Here is a 19214-nt window from a genome sequence, read left to right as displayed (position 1 = left end):
TAAAAGGCAGACTGACTGAAAAAGAAAGACAAAAGCTTCACAGGTCTGTTTGCTTTGACATTACAACATCTAAACGGAGAAGTGTTTCACTCGCTGTGTTTCTGCTGGAATCACATTCACATTATTTTGTCATTTCTCCTCTGTAGCAGTCTGATTATTAGGTAAGAAAACATTTTTTGCATCTTACAAGATTTTTATATCACAATAAAAAGAACTGCTTTATTTTTGTTTGTCTGATTTAAAATAAATGTAAATTTTGTATTGCTCTATAAAACAATGCAAGTTCCTGATTTGATCAAACCTTTATGTGATCTTATGTTTTTTTTATACAGGTGATGAGTTTTGTGACAGTCCAGTCTGTGAACATCATGACAGGCATCATGTTACTGAGTCTCCTCTTTATTCCAAGTGAGTCGTCTCATTTCAGGCATTTACAGTCTGACAGATCAGTGCAGATGGAGATACTTTACAGAAAAAAACATCACTCCGTGCAATACTGTACTAACTGCCACTCAAAAAGTTTGTACTGCTCAGTTTGTGCTGCTGCTCACTCCTGCCACTTTATCTCATGTGCAATATTCCATTTGTCTTGTGACTTGTCTTCTGCTCGTCAAATACATTTCATTGCAATGTTGACCCTGTGCTAACTTGCATATGACAAATAAAACTGAAACTGAACTGCAACACACGTCTAATAAACTCAGTGTATCATAATTCTGTTTCCCATCATGTGTATGATTTTTTCCAGGTACTTTGGCTGCTTGTCCTCAAGATTCAAACCTGTTCATCACTGCACCAACAGAGATGGAAGCTCTGAGTGGATCTGGTTTACAAATCCCATGTAACTTTAGTGATGCTGGACAAGAAAAGTTTGACAGCACAAGACCTGTTTCTGGAGTCTGGATTAAAGATGATAACAACATTATAGCTCATCCAGAAAACGTGATCTTCAACAGCAGTGGGACAGTTAACATCTATCCAATGAATATTACAGGAAACCTGAAGGAGAAAAACTGCACCACTCTGTTTCCCAACTTAACCACAACTTATTCAAACACATACTACTTCAGAATTATGAACTGGCCGTTCAGAGCAACAGCTGTTTGTGATCCTCTTAAAATAACAATTAAAGGTGAGAAAGTTTTCATTTTATTGTTGATAATAAAAAAAAAATCTGATTTGAATATTAACAGCTAAGACATAAATGTACTAACTTTATATTTGGCAGTTAAAAATGTGTTGTCCAGTTCAGTGCAAAAAAAACCAAAAACAAAGTTTGCTTACTGTGCTGATTCCAAAGCTCAGGTATTTCTCCTACATGGAGGAAATAATAAACTCAGAATAAAATAATTTCCTGACTGAACAGCATGAACATGTAAAATTAAGACTTTAACACAACTACACTGATCTTCATCTGTTACTTGACTGTGTTTCCTGTATTATCAGTGTAAAAATTGAGCTTGATGTGAAACCACAGATTCTCCTTGGAGGCCCAATATTGCAATCCCAGGTGATCTGAAGGAGAAGGAGTCTGTCACTATAACCTGCTCAGCTCTCACTCCCTGTCCACACTCCCCTCCTCAACTCACCTGGAATCTCCAACAAGACTCTCACAACAAAACAGAGGAAAACACAGATGGAAGCTTTACAACTAAAATCCAGCAGAACATCACTCTGTCAGACACACATGATGGAAAGAAGATCAGCTGCTCTGCCAGATATCCTGTGAACCAAGGAAAAGACACCAAGACAGCAGAGACAGAAGAGACTCTCAGTGTTTCATGTAAGACAATCAGAGTTTGTTGTTGAACTGAATCCTATAGGACAACATGATTTATGGGATATGACTTTCTTATTTTTTCTCCAGATGCTCCGAAAAACACCTCAGCATCCATCAGTCCATCAGGTTTGGTGTCAGCAGGCAGCTGGGTGAACCTGACCTGCTCCAGCAGAGCCAAACCTCCAGTCAGCAACTTCACCTGGTTCAAGAAGAGCAGAGATGGAGCTGTGAAAGTATCTGAAGGAGAGATTTACAGTTTCAATGTAACAGATGGAGGAGTTTATTACTGTGTGGCCACTAATGATCTGGGTAATCAGACATCAGCAGAGATTCATGTGGCTATTAAAGGTAATGGCTCATGCCACTGAACAGTTTTATGCTATTATCTAACTTTTTCTTCTTTGTTTATTGAGTAACTCATTAAATCTCTTGAAGTGTTTTGTTTTTTCTAAATAGTGCTGTACAAAGTGTAAAATTAAACATCATGGTAATATAACGGAAAAGAAAAAGAAGAACCTCACGATCTGTTTAACTCTTGTGTTGTTTCATCTTGATATTGGTTTTCTACCAGGATTCCCACTCTGGTCATTTCTTGGAGGAATCCTTGGGATGATGTTACTTTGCTTGATCATCTTTGTTTGGTAAATATTACATCACATTAGAAAACATGATCAATTTCTGTCACTGACATGGTAGCTGAACGTGAAATTATCTGTTTACTCACAAATATATTTAACCTAAAACAGAGGATAGTTAGTTTAACAGCCTCTTATATCTTTCAGGTGCTTAAAGTCAAAGCATCAAACTCAACAACAGACTCATGTAAGAAAATACTCAACTTCTCTGTAATTTACTGAACTGTGTTCAGAAAGTTATTTACTCTTGTACCTCCACGAGTGTCTGCTCACTAGATTCAAATGAACCTTTCTATTTGTTTCTATTTTATAGAATCAAAGAAGTGAAGAGTCGGTTGTTGAAGAGCCAGCAAGTAAATCAGAAGGAGAAGAAAACATCCATTATGGAGAGATCAGCTTCTCTGTGCTGAGAAATGAAGCATCCTCTGACTCAGTGCAGGACAGAGGCCAGCAGCAGGATACAGTGTACGCACAGGTGAAAGTCAACGAGCCAAAAAACACAGAGCGTGCTGATGGCCAAGGGGAACTGTACGCTGAGGTCAAGAAAAAGTTATAACATTACATTAACACAGTGTATTAAAAAACACACACACAAAATTTTTATTAACTTAAAAAAAAATTACATCCTGCAGCTTTTTATGTTCAACTTTAATTTCACTGCAGTCCAATAAAGAACTAATTCACATGACAGCAGAGAAGACTGAACATTAAAAACCTTTACACAATGTAGCTATTTTTTATTATTATTTTAGTTATTATCATGTTCATACAGTATTTGAATGCTGGCATGCTGTGTGTGCTCTTGTATGATTTAATATTTACATTGTAGACATGTTGAAATGAATGTAAGACTTCTTCACAGGTAATTTGTTTAAAAGACTGCAGGGAAAATGGCATCAAAACACGTCTGTAAATTTATTAAACACATTAAATAAAATGTGATTATTCAATGTAACATGTTTTTGTGTGATCCATCCATCCATTCGTTTCCGCTTATCCTTTTCAGGGGGGCGCTGGAGCCTATCCCAGCTGTCATAGGGCGAGAGGCAGGGTACACCCTGGACAGTTCGCCAGTCTGTCGCAGGGCCAACACACAGGGACAGACAACCATTCGCACTCACACATTCACACCTAGTGACAATTTGGATTATCCAATTAACCTATCCCCACAAGCTGCATGTCTTTGGACGGTGGGAGGAAGCCGGAGTACCCGGAGGGAACCCACGCAGACACGGGGAGAACATGCAAACTCCACACAGAAAGACACCGGCCTGATGTTGGAATTGAACTCAGGACCTTCTTGCTGTGCGGCAACAGTGATAACCACCGTGCCACCGTACTGCCGTTTTTGTGTGATATTTAATATAATTATTCTAAAAGTTTACTCTGTATTGTTAATGATATGAAACGTGGGATGTCTTTTTCATATCCAAATAGGTGGATAAAAAAATTTATTTTGTCTTCAAATTTCACTCTTTTTTTATATATTAGGGTCGACACTTTTTGTAGTGGCAGTTTCTCTTTTAATGGATTTGTTTTATTGTTTGAGGAGGGGTTTTTTTTTAAAGAAAAGCTGGTCTATACAGTAGGTCATATTTATTTATTTACTAAGAGTTCACATGAACAGAGCTGCATCACAGTCTAATAATTAAAGTGTCTGCAAGAAGAGAACACACATCTCAGAGATCAGCAGTGTTAATATCTGCATGCTGACACAAACATCTGTATAGTACTCAAGTAATGTTAACATTTGGATGTGAATCCTATTGCTAACTTAGTTAACATGTTAGGATCCAAATCTCTGACTGGCCTTAACATTTGCTGATAGCAGATATAAAATAATCACTATATTGGGCTTTTATCAATAATCAACTGTCTGCTCTACAAAAACCACACTGTAGTGTTACTGTGAATTGTTTGTGCTGAAGGCACCACTCCACATATGATGAAAGATAAAGTGTCTGTTTGTGGCTGATTTACTTCACTGGTGAAGAAGAACTGATGAGTTAATTTATTTAAACAAATGGAGACATTTGTGTTTCATGCTGTGTTTTCATAGGTGATGCAGCCTGTTCAGTGATGAGTTTTGTGACACTGCAATATGTGAACTTAACTTAACAAATATTTTACTGAGTCTCCTCTTCATTGCAAATCTCATTTCAGTCATTCACAGTCTGACAGATCACTGCAGACAGAGATACTTTACAAAGACACATTTACACTTAACCTGTTGACACTAATGAGAAAAGGAGAAGCCAATATATTGAACCACAAAAGTCTGGCTTTCAAGATCTGCTTTTAAATGAGCAACATCAAACATTAAAAAAAAAACAAAGAAAGATCTTTGAAATTAAACTGCTCATTAGTTGCATTTTAGCAATGTTTTAATAATTTGGCTGAAAAGCAACATCTGTACAAACATTTTTTTTTAAAAAGAATCCCTTTTATTATATTTACATGACATATTAAAAAAAATAAGAAAAAATGTTCTTAAATGGAAAAACAGTACGGTAAAAACGAACAGCAATGTCAAATACAATAAGATTGACCCGCTCATGTATTGACCCATGTGCCTGTTCATCTTAGCCGATATGATGCCTGACAGGAGCTTCCATGTAGTACTGAGGCAGGTTATTGGTCGGTAGTTGGAGGGGACCGGTCCCTTCTTGGGGTCCTTGGGGATCAGGACCGTCCGGCCTTCAGTTAGCCATTCCGGGTGTCTCTCGTTAACTAGCAGCTGGTTCATTTGTGCTGCCAGACGCTCGTGGAGTGCAGTCAGCTTCTTCAGCCAGTAGGCGTGAACCATGTCGGGCCCTGGTGCATTCCAACTCTTCATACTGGAGACCCTTTCTTGGATATCTGCCACTGTGATGGTTACTGGACCCTGTTCAGGGAGGTCGCTGTGGTCTGCCCTCAGATCCTCTAGCCACTGAGCATATATATATATATATATATATATATATATATATATATATATATATATATATATATATATATAGTATATACATTGGGTGAATGTGCAGTAGTAGCAGCACGCAGGTGAATTCTGTACATTCTACCAGATTGCAGAAGTTGGAACAGTTTGTTGCCAGGATGGGACGGGTCCTTCAGTATCTGCGCTGCTCTAGTCCGGCATCTCCTGGTGTAGGTGTCCTGAAGCGGGGGGAGAGCAATCCTGCAGCAGCGTTCTGCTGTACGGATCACTCTCTGGAGCGCTTTTTGGTCTCCAACATGACAACGAATCTTAACAATGTAGAGAAACAGTGGTCACAGTGTGTCTCTGACCAGCAGTCAGTGACGTTTTCAATCAATCCTTCCTTGTCCTGTAATTCACTTTCCAACCATATCTACGTCTTATAAAAGGCCTTTGCGTAACCTCTCCTGTAAACTAAACCAAGCAGCAAAGGACAAGATAAAATATAAAGCATGTAAAAAATAAGAACATTGAAATACATTAAGAACAAAACTCCTCACATTAGTGGCCTCTTTTTTCTCCACAGTTTCTTTTTCTTTTACAGAAGAGTCTACTTCAAAATGCTTGGCATGTAAAGAGAAGGAAACGTGAAATGTGTCACTTATGCAAGTGAAGGAGAAAAAACTATGACGGCTAAAAAAAATGTATTTAATTTCAGTTCATTGTTATTTCTATAGAACTAATTCACAATAACAGTATAGATGTATAGTATCGAGGTATATTGCAAATATCAGACAGATAACCCCAACAATCAATGATCCCCTATGAGCAAGTACTCATAGGCAACAGCAGTGAGGAAAAACACCCTTTCAACATAAACAAACTGCCAGCAGAACCAGGCTCAGAGAGTAACAACATCTGCCATGGTTGGTTTGTGGATGAAGGGGAAGAGAAGAGTGACAAAGAGCACGCGCATTTTTAGCGGTCCGGAGCTGTAGGAGAAACACAAGTTAACTCAGAGACACAGACTGATGCAACAAAACCAGTAAGTAGGTGTACAGCGTACACTGTAGTGTGTAGCACCCAGGAGTATTGGCTTATTACGTACACGTTGGTAAGCTGTCTTGTTGCAACTGACGAACTGAAACAAACAAGCGTGCTGTGTGTGCAACAGCGCGACAAACATTACCTGTCCTTTTATTAACTGCACAAGTAGTGCTGGTCATAGCTGCTGGCTACCTGTGTAAGGCTGTCATGGGTCTGTAGCTCTGTCACCGTTTTAGGGAACATATTTAGTTTTAAAGTATTTAGAACATATTTAGTTTTAAAGCAAGTTTCCGGGCTTTTCCTGCCTTTCTGGAGGGATTATATTTCACTAAAAAACGATCTAATATGCTTGTCCACATAATTATGCATTATTATAATTATAATATATTAAAAAACACACGCTGTATTTTAAAGAACATACATTAAGAAGCAGATTATATTAGATTTATATTTTAAATAAGACAAAATTTGGATTTTACAGCAGTAAAATGATTGTATCTCTACAGTTTAAAAATGTAATAAGCTTTGCCCTGCACAGAGTGGATAGTGAAACAAATGGAATCATCATAAATACATTATTTCATATTTATTACTTCCCCCTCCTCATTGCTTTATTATTGTAGCTCTAGTAATAAATAATAAAAAAAGGATTCTGGATCAGCACAGTGATGCCCATAGTATATACAGTATTCTGAAGAAGGTCTAAAATGTCACTGTGTGTGCGTGCATGTGTGTGTTTTATTCAGATGGATTTTTAAAAAAAATATTACTCATGATATAACATTGTCCAGACATGCCTGGTAAGGACATGAGGAGGAAACAGTAGAGTTGTGTGAGGCTACTAAAGGCAGTGCTATAACATTTTTCTGTTATCATTTTATTTTCGATTAAGTGCAAATGTTGTTAGGTGTGGATAATTAGATTATAGTTTATTGCAATAGCAAGTTGTGCCTTGTTCTCAGATAGACAGCAAGTGGAGAGTGATGTATGAAATGATGGGATGGAAGGAAGAAGAGAAGCAAAGAGTGATTCACAGGCAGAGCCTAAATTATTTCTCACAGTTTTTCGTTGCCTTATGGTTCCAAGCGCTGTCACCAATCTTTGCATTTTGTTATTATCTCATGACACTTGTTTAATCAGCTACCATCTCTCCGATGGACTTTTTAATGTCTACAGTCTCAGATCAACACAGCCCTGCCCTTCCCATATTAGATTCTTGATGAATGTGTGTTGTTGTTATTCAGCATGGTTCAATGTGCCCCTTTTTAACTTTGAGCACCCGCCCCTTTAAACCTCTCTGCACGGCCCTGGTTATCTCATTAATAGTGTTGCATCCTCACTGTATATGACTCTGGGTACTTGGCTCCAAGGTATAACTGTCAAACACTCTCCTTTAAACAATTACCTTCAACACTGCTGATATTTGGAATCACCCTCTCTGATTGATGCTTCTGAGCTTACTTCAGTAATTACTGCCTCTAAATGATCAGTGTCTATTAGATCATATTCCTTTAAGACTGCTAAAAGAAGTCATACCATTTTTAATGCTTCAATCTTAAATAAGATCAAGCTATCTCTATTATTGGGCTATGTACCACAGTTAAACTGCAGGAATGTCTTAAAGAAATAAAGACCTGGATGACCTCTAAATGCATGCTTCTAAATTCAGATAAAATTGATGTTATTGTACTTGCCCCTAAAAAAATAGTCACTATCCAGATGTTTACTCTGGATGACATTAACTTGGCCTCCTGTAAAATTGTGAGGTCCTTCTTCTGTGGAATCAGCTCCCAGCTTAGACACGGGAGGCAGACACTATCTCTACTTTTAACATTAGGCTTAAAACTTTCCTTTTCACTAAAACATATAGTTAGGGCAGGAACATGTGCATCATCTGCACATGGGCGTAAACAATCAGAGGAGCCTATTCAGCGACAAGTTGCTTCTCCCAAAGTCAAAGCAGACCCAAACAGACTTAAAAAGTCCTTTGTCCCACACGCCATCAAACTGTTTAACTCCTCACTGGAGGGGATAGGGAGGGGAAACAGGGGGACAAGGAGGACAGGAACAACTGAGCTGTAGTGCTTTTTTACACTGTGCAATATTTGCAGTATTTTTTTTTTATATTCGACTGTGCAATATAGTCACTCAAATCTGCAATCCTATTTAGGATTGCAGATTTGAGTGACTATATTGCACAAAAAAAAATACTGCAAATATTGCACAGTGTAAAAAAGCACTACAGCTCAGTTGTTCCTGTCCTCCTTGTCCCCCTGTTTCCCCTCCCTATCCCCTCCAGTAAATACATTATATATTCTGTATTTATATATATATGTATATGTGTATATTTATGCTTACATCCTTATTCTCATTCCCCTTATTGTGTCTGTAACATGCAACTTCTGTCAAAGCTGTGCTACTGGAAACTGAATTAAAGTTTCATCTATCTATCTATCTATCTATCTATCTATCTATCTATCTATCTATCTATCTATCTATCTATCTATCTATCTATCTATCTATCTATCTATCTGATCGTCTGTCTGTCTGTCAAAAGTAATAAAACAAGTTTTAAAAATTACTTTTTCATTTGATTCAATTTTATATGATGGATTATGCAGAAAAGTCTACTGCTTTATTATGTACTCAGTTGTGTATCATGTTTTTTAAAAGTAACTAAGTAATAAAGTAACTAATTACTTTTGAAAATATTCAGTGAAGTAACAGGATTACTTTCCTGGAGAAGTAATTAGTCAATAATTGCTATTTTCAAGTAACTAGACCAGCACTGTTGCTCAGTTAAGTTGCAATAGCCTAGGTTGCTAAATGTTTCTTCTCACATTTTTCACTCACTATGTGTTTATACACCACTCTGCCTTTAATTATGAGTCATTAAGTTCTGGCTCTCTTCCACAGTGTCTTTATCCTTTCATCCTTCCATCACCCCAAATGGTCACAGCAGATGGCTGCCTCTCCCTGAGCTGGAGGTTTCTTCCTGTTAAAAGAGAGTTTTTCCTTCCCACTGTCAAAGTTGTTGTTTGGGCTTTCGTTCTATTATTATAAGGTCTTTTCCTTACAGAATAAAGCATCTTGAGGCGAGTGTTATTGTGATTTGGCACTATATAAATTGAACTTAACGGGAATTGAAAAAGGAGTGGACAAGACGTGCTCAGTGGCTCCTGCCAAGTCCATCAGCCACCTAAGTCTCCTACTATTCATCCACCCAGATGCTCTCTGAGGTCTGGGTGGATGAATGTGATGAGGACTAACTCTAAGCTTTATCAAAACAGAGGCCTAATCTTACAACACACTGCTTAGTTAAAGCACATCAGCTCCTTGGTGGCAAATTGCGATATAACAGCAGACTAGTGGATCAGAAGGTTCAAATTAGTTAATAATCTCTAGTGATTTAAGATACATTAGCTAACGCTTTTAACACTATTTGGAGAACAAATAAAAATAAGCAGATTTTAGATATCAACCTGGGTCAATACACCTGAATCAAATGATTAGTTCAGGCCTCTGGAGAACTTCAAGACATGTTGAGGAGGTCATTTGGCCATTTAAATCAGCTGTGTTGGATCAAGGACACATCTAAAACCTGCAGTACACTGGCCCTTGAGGCCTGGAGTTGGACACCCCTGTATTGGGTGATTGATGACCCCCCTGTGTGAGAGCACTGTAACATCATGATATCAACAACACTGGACGTTCTATCCTGTACTGACGTCAGTAGACAACTTAGGAAAATATAACATTTGATGACAATGTTAGTAAATAATACTAAGATGCTCTGTGATTACTACTATAAATATCATTATTTTTAAGGGTCCTCAAATCAAATTTCCTCTAGCACAACCAAAATGGTTTAAACTCACTTATAGTTGATTAAAACTTTCAGGTTTAAGGAAATCATAATTTTCCTCAATTACTTGTGTTTTCATAGCTCCACAAGACCTGTGCAGCTACTTGCCTGCTGTATGATACTCTGAGTTATAAAATCTGTAAAAGTCTGCAAGCTTGGAATAACTCAAGTTAGTGAAAAGTATTTGCGTGTGTGGGTTATTTTGACAGGTAATTTTAAACTTTAAAAATCTATCGCCTGACTTCCTCTATCACAGGATATTAGCAAACTGATTGTACTTCCGCAGAATATTTCTCAACACCTATAGCAAATACGATCAAGCAAACTGACATTGCACTTTCTTAAACAGTATGTCCTCTTCTGTGCTTCCTTATTCTAACAACAGTTAGGCGATGTGTTCCCCTGTAATTCTGGTTAAGAAATTATGTTCACTGTAAAAACCTCTCCTGAGCTGTGTGTGAACATGGTGATAGTCGGCATGTTACTGATGGTCCTCTTTGTTTCAGGTGAGCTGTTTGTTCACTATAAAGGCATTATTGGATTGATTTAAATCATTATCAGCTTTAAGGAACAAAGTTAAAAGGCTGATGGAGATAAAGCTTTGTTTTTTCATACTGTTCATAGTCTGACAGGTAATTGAAATACTTTTTGTTACCAACAGAATCAAAGACATGTTGTTCATGTTACAATAGATTATATTTCAAGCAACAACTATGTAATTTAGCATCATTAATCAAAAAGGGCAGATGGTGAAAATGTGACTGTCACTTCTGGATGATCTATTATAAATTTAATTTTACATAAACAATTATTTAATTTTAGGAGTACTTTGATTAAAGTTTATATCTTAAGTCCTATGGAGGACAAATTAAAATAAGACAAGTTAATGATTGTAATAAAATTAATTAATTAATAGGTTAGTTGTGACACTGTGTTTACAGGTGCTTTGGCTAAATGTCCTGATGAAGCAGCAGTCTTCATAAATGCATCAAAGAAGCTGGAAGCACTGAGTGGATCTTGTTTGCAAATCCCATGTAGCTTCAGACCCAAAGACGAACAGAAATATAACAGCACAAGAAAAACCTTTGGAGTGTGGATTAAAAATCAATCCCAATTTGATGGTAATCAAAACAATGTGATCTTCAACAGTAGTGGAGCAGTTAACATCTATCCAATGAGTATTACTGGGAACCTGAGTCAGAGAGACTGCACCACTCTGTTTTCTAATTTAACCACCACATACACAGACACATACTTCTTCAGAGTAGAGAGAGAACCATTCAAAGCAACAGCTTCTTGTGATCCTCTTCAAATAACAGTCAGAGGTGAGTGATTTTGAGTTTTTTATTAGAATTATATTTTTACTTTATTGGGTTTATTTGACTTGCCTCAGTTAAGTTTCATCAGCATTTGTTGAAGAAATATTACATTTCAGTCATAATGATTGTCCCAGAATACAGTTTAATATTGGTCGAATGTTTTATTATTAAGCTAAAAAAATACTTTAATAAATAAATACTCAATAAATGAAGACTTTATGAAATTAATAAAGTTATATGTAAATTTAAGATAAGATGAGTGGTTTAGAGATTTTAAACACTGGTATAAACTGCAGTGTGCTCTGTAGTGTTAATATGTCTGTGATGTGAAACCACAGATTCTCCTTGGAGGCCCAATATTACAATCCCAGGTGATCTGAAGGAGAAGGAGTCTGTCACTATAACCTGCTCAGCTCTCACTCCCTGTCCACACTCCCCTCCTCAACTCACCTGGAATCTCCAACAAGACTCTCACAACAAAATAGAGGAAAACACAGTTGGAAGCTTTACAACTAAAATCCAGCAGAACATCACTCTGTCAGACACACATGATGGAAAGAAGATCAGCTGCTCTGCCAGATATCCTGTGAACCAAGGAAAAGACACCAAGACAGCAGAGACAGAAGAGACTCTCAGTGTTTCATGTAAGAAAATCAGAATTTGTAGTTGGATCCTGTCAACATAGCATTTGATTCATTGGGAGGTCCACTGTTTAGAATGAATAATGGTGATTTCTGTCAATCTTTTTCTCCAGATGCTCCTAAAGACACCTCAGCATCCATCAGTCCATCAGGTTTGGTGTCAGCAGGCAGCTGGGTGAACCTGACCTGCTCCAGCAGAGCCAAACCTCCAGTCAGCAACTTCACCTGGTTCAAGAAGAGCAGAGATGGAGCTGTGAAAGTATCTGAAGGAGAGATTTACAGCTTCAATGTAACAGATGGAGGAGTTTATTACTGTGTGGCCACTAATGATCTGGGTAATCAGACATCAGCAGAGATTAACGTGACTGTTGGAGGTAAAAGCCACTCATGTGTTACATGCTCCTGTTTCTTTTTATCCATTCAAACTCCAAACTTTAAAAATAACTTCAGGTAGTAACCTTTGTTTTTCTTTAGGAGACACACTGTGGCTACTTCCTGGAGTAATCATTGGGATCATTGTACTCTTACTTATAATTCTCCTCTGCTTGATCATCTTTGTTTGGTAAGTATCACACATCAAAGCAGAAAAACACAATTAGCTACTCTCACAGATATTTTAGCTACACATTAAAAATTTCTGTTTCAAGCTTAACTTTGTTCACATATATTTAACATACACAGAGATAATTATTTACTGCCTCTTGTGTCTTCCAGGTCGTTAAAGTCAAAGCAACAAACTCAACAACAGATTCTGGTAAGGAAATTACAAAGAAAAAAAAATTCTAGCTGCAGGGTTACTTGAATGTTTTGGCGATTACAGCAGTAACTTCATCAGAGCAGTCTATTTATTTAATAAAACATGAATAAGAATGAACCTAATTCACCGAGCTTTCTGTTTTTTAACTCTATAGATTCAAATAGATGAAGAGCAGAAGGTTGATGAACCAGCAAGTAAAAAGGAAGAAGAGGAAGAAAACATCCATTATGGAGAGATCAGCTTCTCCACACTGGCATATGATGCATCGTCTAACTCAGTGCGGGACAGTGGACAGCAGCAGCATACGGTGTACGCACAGATCAAAAAGCGAGAAAAAAGCTTAAAACAAAGGGCTCACGGCCAAGAGGAACTCTACGCTGAGGTGCAGAAAAAATGAGAACTGTTGTGAAATAATTTTACATTAACATATAAATACACACATGGTGCCTGTAAATGTGTCATTTTCACTGCCTACAGTTCAGTGAAGTAAAACAACTAAAATCCCATTCCATGGCTTTTTTATGTCCTATTTTCCATGCTAACTTTACACGGCTGTTTTCAGATGATTAACTGTGTTCATGGCAAATGTGACTAAATGAGTAAGTGAGAAATTGCAGCACTCCAAAAAAAGAACTAGTTTTACACAACAACAGATGCTGTTCTGCAAAACTAAAACTTAAAACCTCAACATACTGTCGCTTTTTTTTTAAAGTATATTTTAAGTTATTATGTTCCTAAAGTATTTGCATGCTGCTACGCTGTGTGAGCTGTTGTTTGATTTTGTCAGTTGCATTTCTGAAGTTCTGCTTCCAAATTGTTTTTGTGGCACGCCCCCTGAACTAACAGGTCAAGATGGCAGCACTGAATCTAAACAGAATTAAAACTGTAAACTTTGAATCTGAACTACCATTGTTCTGTATTTTGTCTCACTAAATAAGCCATACGCAGAGCATTGATCAGGCTCTATCCGTTAACGTGTTTTTTAGAAGTGTTATGCTGCATCACTCCAGATACACATCAGTCCAAGTTCCAACATCTGAGTTCCCAGATGTCTAAAATGCAGCACTGGAACCACAAACCAGTATTCCCATTCATGCTGGTGGGCATTTTCTTTTGGCTTCTCCAGGGTAAGTTTAACACTGCCGATCTGCATCGGGTAATCTAAATGTTCTCCTGGAGAGTTGGAAAGGCAAAGAGGAAATGGAAATGCACACAATAGGAGTGTCTTTCTCTGGCCTTTCCATGTATAGTTATCAGTTTTCACTGCCAGGGTAGTTACAGCATAATGCAAAAATGTTCAGTGCAAAACCTTTTGTTCCCCACTACCTGAACATGGCATTCAAATTAAAATTCCACTAAGCTGCTGTGAATTAAAGAGGCATTTAGCAGCCTCACCCTCTTAGAGAGCAAAATCAAAAACCTTTTTAAACTCTACAATGAACTGGTTTTGGTAATCATTGGATTTGTGCTCAGGCAATGCTTGGGTCAGTTTCAGTGCAGAAGTGCATTTCTGTCTTTGTGTAGCACTGTTCAGCTGGTCTGGACATCAGTGCTCAACTAACAACCTGTGACTCTGCTAGTACTTCACAACACTGATGTGTAACAGCTGTGTGTACAGCTAATGTTTGGGCAGATCACTCTGTCATAATCCCAGTAAATATGAACCCAAATGCACGACTCAGACACCAGAAACAATTTAACAGTTTATTTTTGGAAAACTAAGAACTTACAGAGTCTGGGCTTCTGAACTGTTGAGAAAACAGGAAACCAGAAACAGAAAAATTCAATGTGAATCTATGTGAAAAATAGTTAAAGGTTAGACTATTTTTATCTGTTCGCCACCGGTCCATTCATCCATTCCAAAAAGGGTTTTGTTTGGGGTTTTTTGCATATTGCAATGTTTTGGTTTAATCAATAAAAAATGACTATCCATTATGTTCAATTGTTGGTGAATTCATCTTATTTAAGTATTTAACATATTTTATCATATGGTCCAGTGTTGTCTTTGTTACTATAACATAAATATAATGTAATTTACATGGCATGTACAGACTTTGGCTCTGACTGCTGAAAACGGGAAGTGCTCAGTAATGTTATCTGTAATACTTTCTTAAAAATGTATTTTTAGCCATTAAAACTGGATAAGTGAAAAAAAAATTAAAATCCTTTCAGCGTTGGGTTACTAGAAAGGGGGAAAAACTCAAGAAAAGCATTCATTCTTTATTATTGTCTTATCTGTTGTTTCATTTCTTCTTTTGTTTTGTTTTAATGTTGAGTTAAATCAATGTGACAATGTGCTGTTTGTTTTGAAGAGTTAAAAAGCTCTTCATATCCATCTTTGATGTCACTTTTTGGATTTCAGTGCCATCTGCTTCAGTTCTTCATTCAGTGTGTAAAGAGGAAGCATGAAGACACAGAGCTTTCTACATGATGTTGACTGATTTAGGTAGATTTATTTTCTATCAGAGCCAAATGATATAGGTTTGAGTGTTGGGAAAACGGCCATTAAGCTGCACTCTGGGACTGCAGGAAATTTTCCTTCTCAAAAACTGTACTTATGCATCCTAATGAATTACTAAACAGATGTTGTATATTTTTGTATTTGTTTTTGCAGCAAATGTCTTTAAGAAAGCAAAGGATTACACAATATCAGGCACCATGTAACATTTCAACAAATACTGTGATGTAATGCAGTGCGACTGAATTTGAGTGCTCTGAATTTGATTAGAGCGTTCATGTATGTTTATGAAAGGCTGACTAAATCACTCAGAGATCATAGTATGGCTTAAATGGGACCCCCCAAAAAATGCTCATTTAAAAAATGAGCATTACTTTCTTTTTTTCTTCACTTCTTTAGGCAGGATGGTTTCATGAGAGTTGTTCCCTGCCTGAAGGGTTTTGGTGAAAAGTCATTAAACAGCCAGCAGATGGAGCAGTGTGCTTTTCTGTGTGGTAGATGTTGCAAAAATACTTGTACAGCAGTTGAAGAGCGATGAGAGCGAACAGGACTTTTCCATCACATGTTATGCTGCTCCACATGACTGACCTGTGTGGCATGTTTGCCAAAGTGAATGATTCTCTATGCTATTCTATGCTATCCTCCTTTCAAAAATAAGATAACTTAATTTGAGCTGTAGCATTCAGGTTAGCTCCTTAAATATTGTTATTGGATTTATCGAGTTAAGTACTGCATTTCATCCATCCCTCTCTTTGTATGTGTGCGCAATGATGTAGTTGTGGTTGTGTGGGACGTTTCTGCACCTCTTTGTGTGACGCATCAAGCTGATTTGTATTTGTGTTCATTTTAATTTTACAGTTAATGATACAGAAGTAATGTTTATGGAGAAGGCACACTACTCCTGTAGTGAAAATAAAATAGGAAACAGGAAAAATTTTAGAAGAATGAAATTGTTAAAATTAGGAAAATGTACTTAAAGTATTAAAAGAAAGAATTACAATAATACTGCTGTCGTTGATGAAACAATGAGACTTTTCTCTGTTTAGATCTTTTAATGTTAAAGCAAACAGACCTGTGATGCTTTTGGTTTTCTGTCTTTCTTTATTCAGTCAGTCTGCTTTTTATATTCCCATCATGCACTCTGCTGTCATTTTAGTTGCTGCCACTCCCACCTACCTTTCTCTAGATTCACCTCACCTGTCCCTCCACTTACATAGTAACCTGTTTATTATTGTAGGGTCTACCTTACAATGTAAGGTGCCTTGAGGTGACCATAGTTGTTATTTTTCACTTTATAAATAAAATTGATTTTTTTCCACTTTCCTCATTCTCTCATTAGGTATATAGTATTTTTAGCAGCTTATGTCATCATTTCCTGTCTTCTGCATTATTGTTGTGCCTCAGCTTTCCAGTATTTTGCTTTATGAGTTAATGTTGCCATGCTCATGAACTTCTTCTTTGTTTGTCTGTATCAAATTTTTGTTTTGTTATATTTTCCCTAATTAAAAACTCTTTGCTTTTTTTATCCCTCTCCTGAGTCGTGCTCTCCTATCACAAACCCGCTATGAGAACACTGAAACGTTGAAAAGTTTTAGCTCAGTCTCATCAGGGTGCAAATTGATTATTTTTAAGTAGTGCTGTCAGCGTTAATCTCGTTAAATTGATGTTAACGCTATAACTGCATTAATGCAAGTTAATCAGTTAATCAGTCATTTAAACCAAATAAACACAACCACAAATGTGACTGCTGCAGCTATTGCAAGAGGTGATAATACACAGAATGGCAGACCACATGACTGGGTAATTTTATTACAGGAATTTGTTTGTCTGGGAAGCTTCCTGTTGACGAGCTTCCTCAATGTGTTTAAATGTTTCCGCTTTTATTTAATGAGTCCCTTATCATAAATCCATTTAAATGTCAGCCAAAATCTGACACTTGGTGTAAATGTACTCCTTTGCGAGCCAAACTAGGGCTTAGAAAGAATCAGTCTTGACATGTTGCACATCTATGTTTTAATTCTTAAGTAGTAATCATCGAGGTGAACTTCACTAGAGCTGGACAAAAAACCCGAAAAAAAAAAAATTGGCAACCCAGGAAATGTTATCTCATATATGAAAACACAGACATGTATGTTAACTTATCATATTATTATTTTTAAATAAACTCAGAGTTCTCTGGTGTGAACCGAAGCAGTAATGATGATAATTCAAGCTCTCTTATGGCTCAGCCCACTGAAAAGAGCTCACTCTTTAGCTTCCCAAACAACGCTTCACATTGATTTTTTCAATTCATTTAAAAAAAATAAGTAGTGACAAAATATATATTATATCAAAGATTTATTATTTACATGGCTTACTATACTGAACATCTAACAAAAAAAAGAACATCCCAACGTTCCAAAGTTTTCCAAAAACTCCAGTGTCTATGAAGAATTTTTTTTTACCACTTAACTCAACTTAAATATTTTCTTTCTTAGCCCTTTATTCTGAAAAGAAATAATCATGGTACAAGGACATATATATACAGTCTCAATACGATGCACAATGCAGAGTACATGAATGAGAAATCACGGTCGGAATTCCTCCTCTCTATACTTACACTCAATGAGCTCCTCCCTAACGAATGCCAAGTTATCTTCTCCATACTGTTTATATCCATCCATCTTCATCCGCTTTATCCTAGGCCAGGTTGCGGGGGCAGCAGCCTAAGCAGAGTGGCCCAGACCACCCCCAGCCACCTCCTCCAGCTTATCCGGGGGAACACCAAGGCGTTCCCAGGCCAGCCGAGAGATATAATCTCTCCAGCGTCTCCTGGGTCTGCCCCGGGGCCTCCTCCCGGTGGGACATGCCCAGAATACCTCACCCAGGAGGCGCCCAGGAGGCATCCTTGTCAGATGCCCGAACCACCTCAGCCGGCTCCTTTCGATGTGGAGCAGCAGCTGCTCTAACTCTGAGCCCCTCCTGGATGGCCGAACTTCTCACCCTATCTCTAAGGGAGAGGCCAGCCACCCTTCGGAGGAAGCTCATTTCTGCCGCTTGTATCCGCGATCTCGTTCTTTCGGTCACTACCCACAGCTCGTGGCCATAGGTGAGGGTAGGGACGTAGATCGACCGGTAAATTGAGAGCTTCGCTTTTACACTCAGCTCCCTCTTCACCACGACGGACCGGTGCAGCGTCTGCATTACTGCAGCCGCAGCCCCAATCCGTCTGTCGATCTCCGGCTCCCTTCTCCCATAACTCGCGAACAAGACCCAGAGATACTTGACCTCCTCCACTTGGGGCAGGAACTCATCCCCAACCCGGAGTGGGCACTCCACCCTTTTCCGGCTGAGAACCATGGCCTCAGATTTGGAGGTGCTGATCCTCATTCCCGCTGCTTCACACTCGGCTGCGAACCGCTCCAGTGCGAGCTGGAGGCCCTCACCCGATGAAGCCAACAGAACCACATCATCCGTAAAAAGCAGAGATGAGATTCTGAGGCCACCAAAGTGAAAGCCCTCCGCCACTTGGCTGCGCCTAGAAATCCTGTCCATAAAAATTATGAACAGAACCGGTGACAAAGGGCAGCCCTGGCAGAGCCCATCACCCACCGGGAACGAGTCCGTTGTTTATATGTGCGTGTAATTTCATTGCAAAAATCCAACATCGGTGTACTCAAGTGCATAAGATGGAAGACAATTAATTCTGAAAAAATACAAACCAAGAGTTGTTTGTTGACAGTATAGTATTTTTTTTACCTCTTACCACCCACCGGGTCCCTGGTGACAGGCTAGCCATGTCCGATGCCGGTCATTTAA

General features: G+C 38.1%; 2 protein-coding genes across 3 annotated transcripts; both read left to right on the top strand.

Moving 5' to 3' along the window:
* Positions 1-335: 335 nt before the first annotated feature.
* LOC146661998 (cell adhesion molecule 3-like) lies at positions 336-2971 on the top strand. The gene is made up of 7 exons (XM_085417872.1): positions 336-408; positions 749-1132; positions 1478-1783; positions 1868-2128; positions 2352-2421; positions 2563-2602; positions 2729-2971. The coding sequence occupies exons 1-7, from the start codon at positions 336-338 to the stop codon at positions 2969-2971; spliced, it is 1377 nt and encodes a 458-aa protein (XP_085273998.1).
* A 7643-nt stretch (positions 2972-10614) lies between these two features.
* LOC146661997 (B-cell receptor CD22-like) lies at positions 10615-14043 on the top strand. 2 transcript variants are annotated; one of them, XM_085418389.1, is made up of 8 exons: positions 10615-10747; positions 11183-11566; positions 11899-12204; positions 12315-12575; positions 12676-12763; positions 12916-12955; positions 13113-13340; positions 13945-13998. In XM_085418389.1, the coding sequence occupies exons 1-8, from the start codon at positions 10666-10668 to the stop codon at positions 13996-13998; spliced, it is 1443 nt and encodes a 480-aa protein (XP_085274515.1). In that variant the 5' UTR covers positions 10615-10665. The 2 variants fall into 2 exon arrangements, with proteins under 2 accessions (XP_085274515.1, XP_085274514.1); XM_085418388.1 differs by having other exon boundaries at positions 13113-14043.
* The last annotated feature ends 5171 nt before the right edge of the window (positions 14044-19214 follow it).

The sequence above is a fragment of the Rhamphochromis longiceps genome, linkage group LG9, assembly GCF_057381845.1.
Source record: "Rhamphochromis longiceps isolate RC_006_pf linkage group LG9, R_longiceps_female_GT1.1, whole genome shotgun sequence".
Lineage (NCBI taxonomy): Eukaryota > Metazoa > Chordata > Actinopteri > Cichliformes > Cichlidae > Rhamphochromis > Rhamphochromis longiceps.
Note: the sequence above shows the minus strand (reverse complement) of the source record. Positions and strands in the feature narration are given on the sequence as shown.

Bases quoted from the DNA above. Each gene is read 5' to 3' on its own strand.
- LOC146661998 (XM_085417872.1), top strand. From the start codon at position 336: ATGAGTTTTGTGACAGTCCAGTCTGTGAACATCATGACAGGCATCATG. The intron at 2,422-2,562 runs GTAAATATTACA...TATATCTTTCAG, and splicing joins TGCTTGATCATCTTTGTTTG to GTGCTTAAAGTCAAAGCATC. The intron at 2,603-2,728 runs GTAAGAAAATAC...TCTATTTTATAG, and splicing joins AAACTCAACAACAGACTCAT to AATCAAAGAAGTGAAGAGTC.
- LOC146661997 (XM_085418389.1), top strand. From the start codon at position 10,666: ATGTTCACTGTAAAAACCTCTCCTGAGCTGTGTGTGAACATGGTGATA. The intron at 12,576-12,675 runs GTAAAAGCCACT...GTTTTTCTTTAG, and splicing joins GATTAACGTGACTGTTGGAG to GAGACACACTGTGGCTACTT. The intron at 12,764-12,915 runs GTAAGTATCACA...TGTGTCTTCCAG, and splicing joins TGCTTGATCATCTTTGTTTG to GTCGTTAAAGTCAAAGCAAC.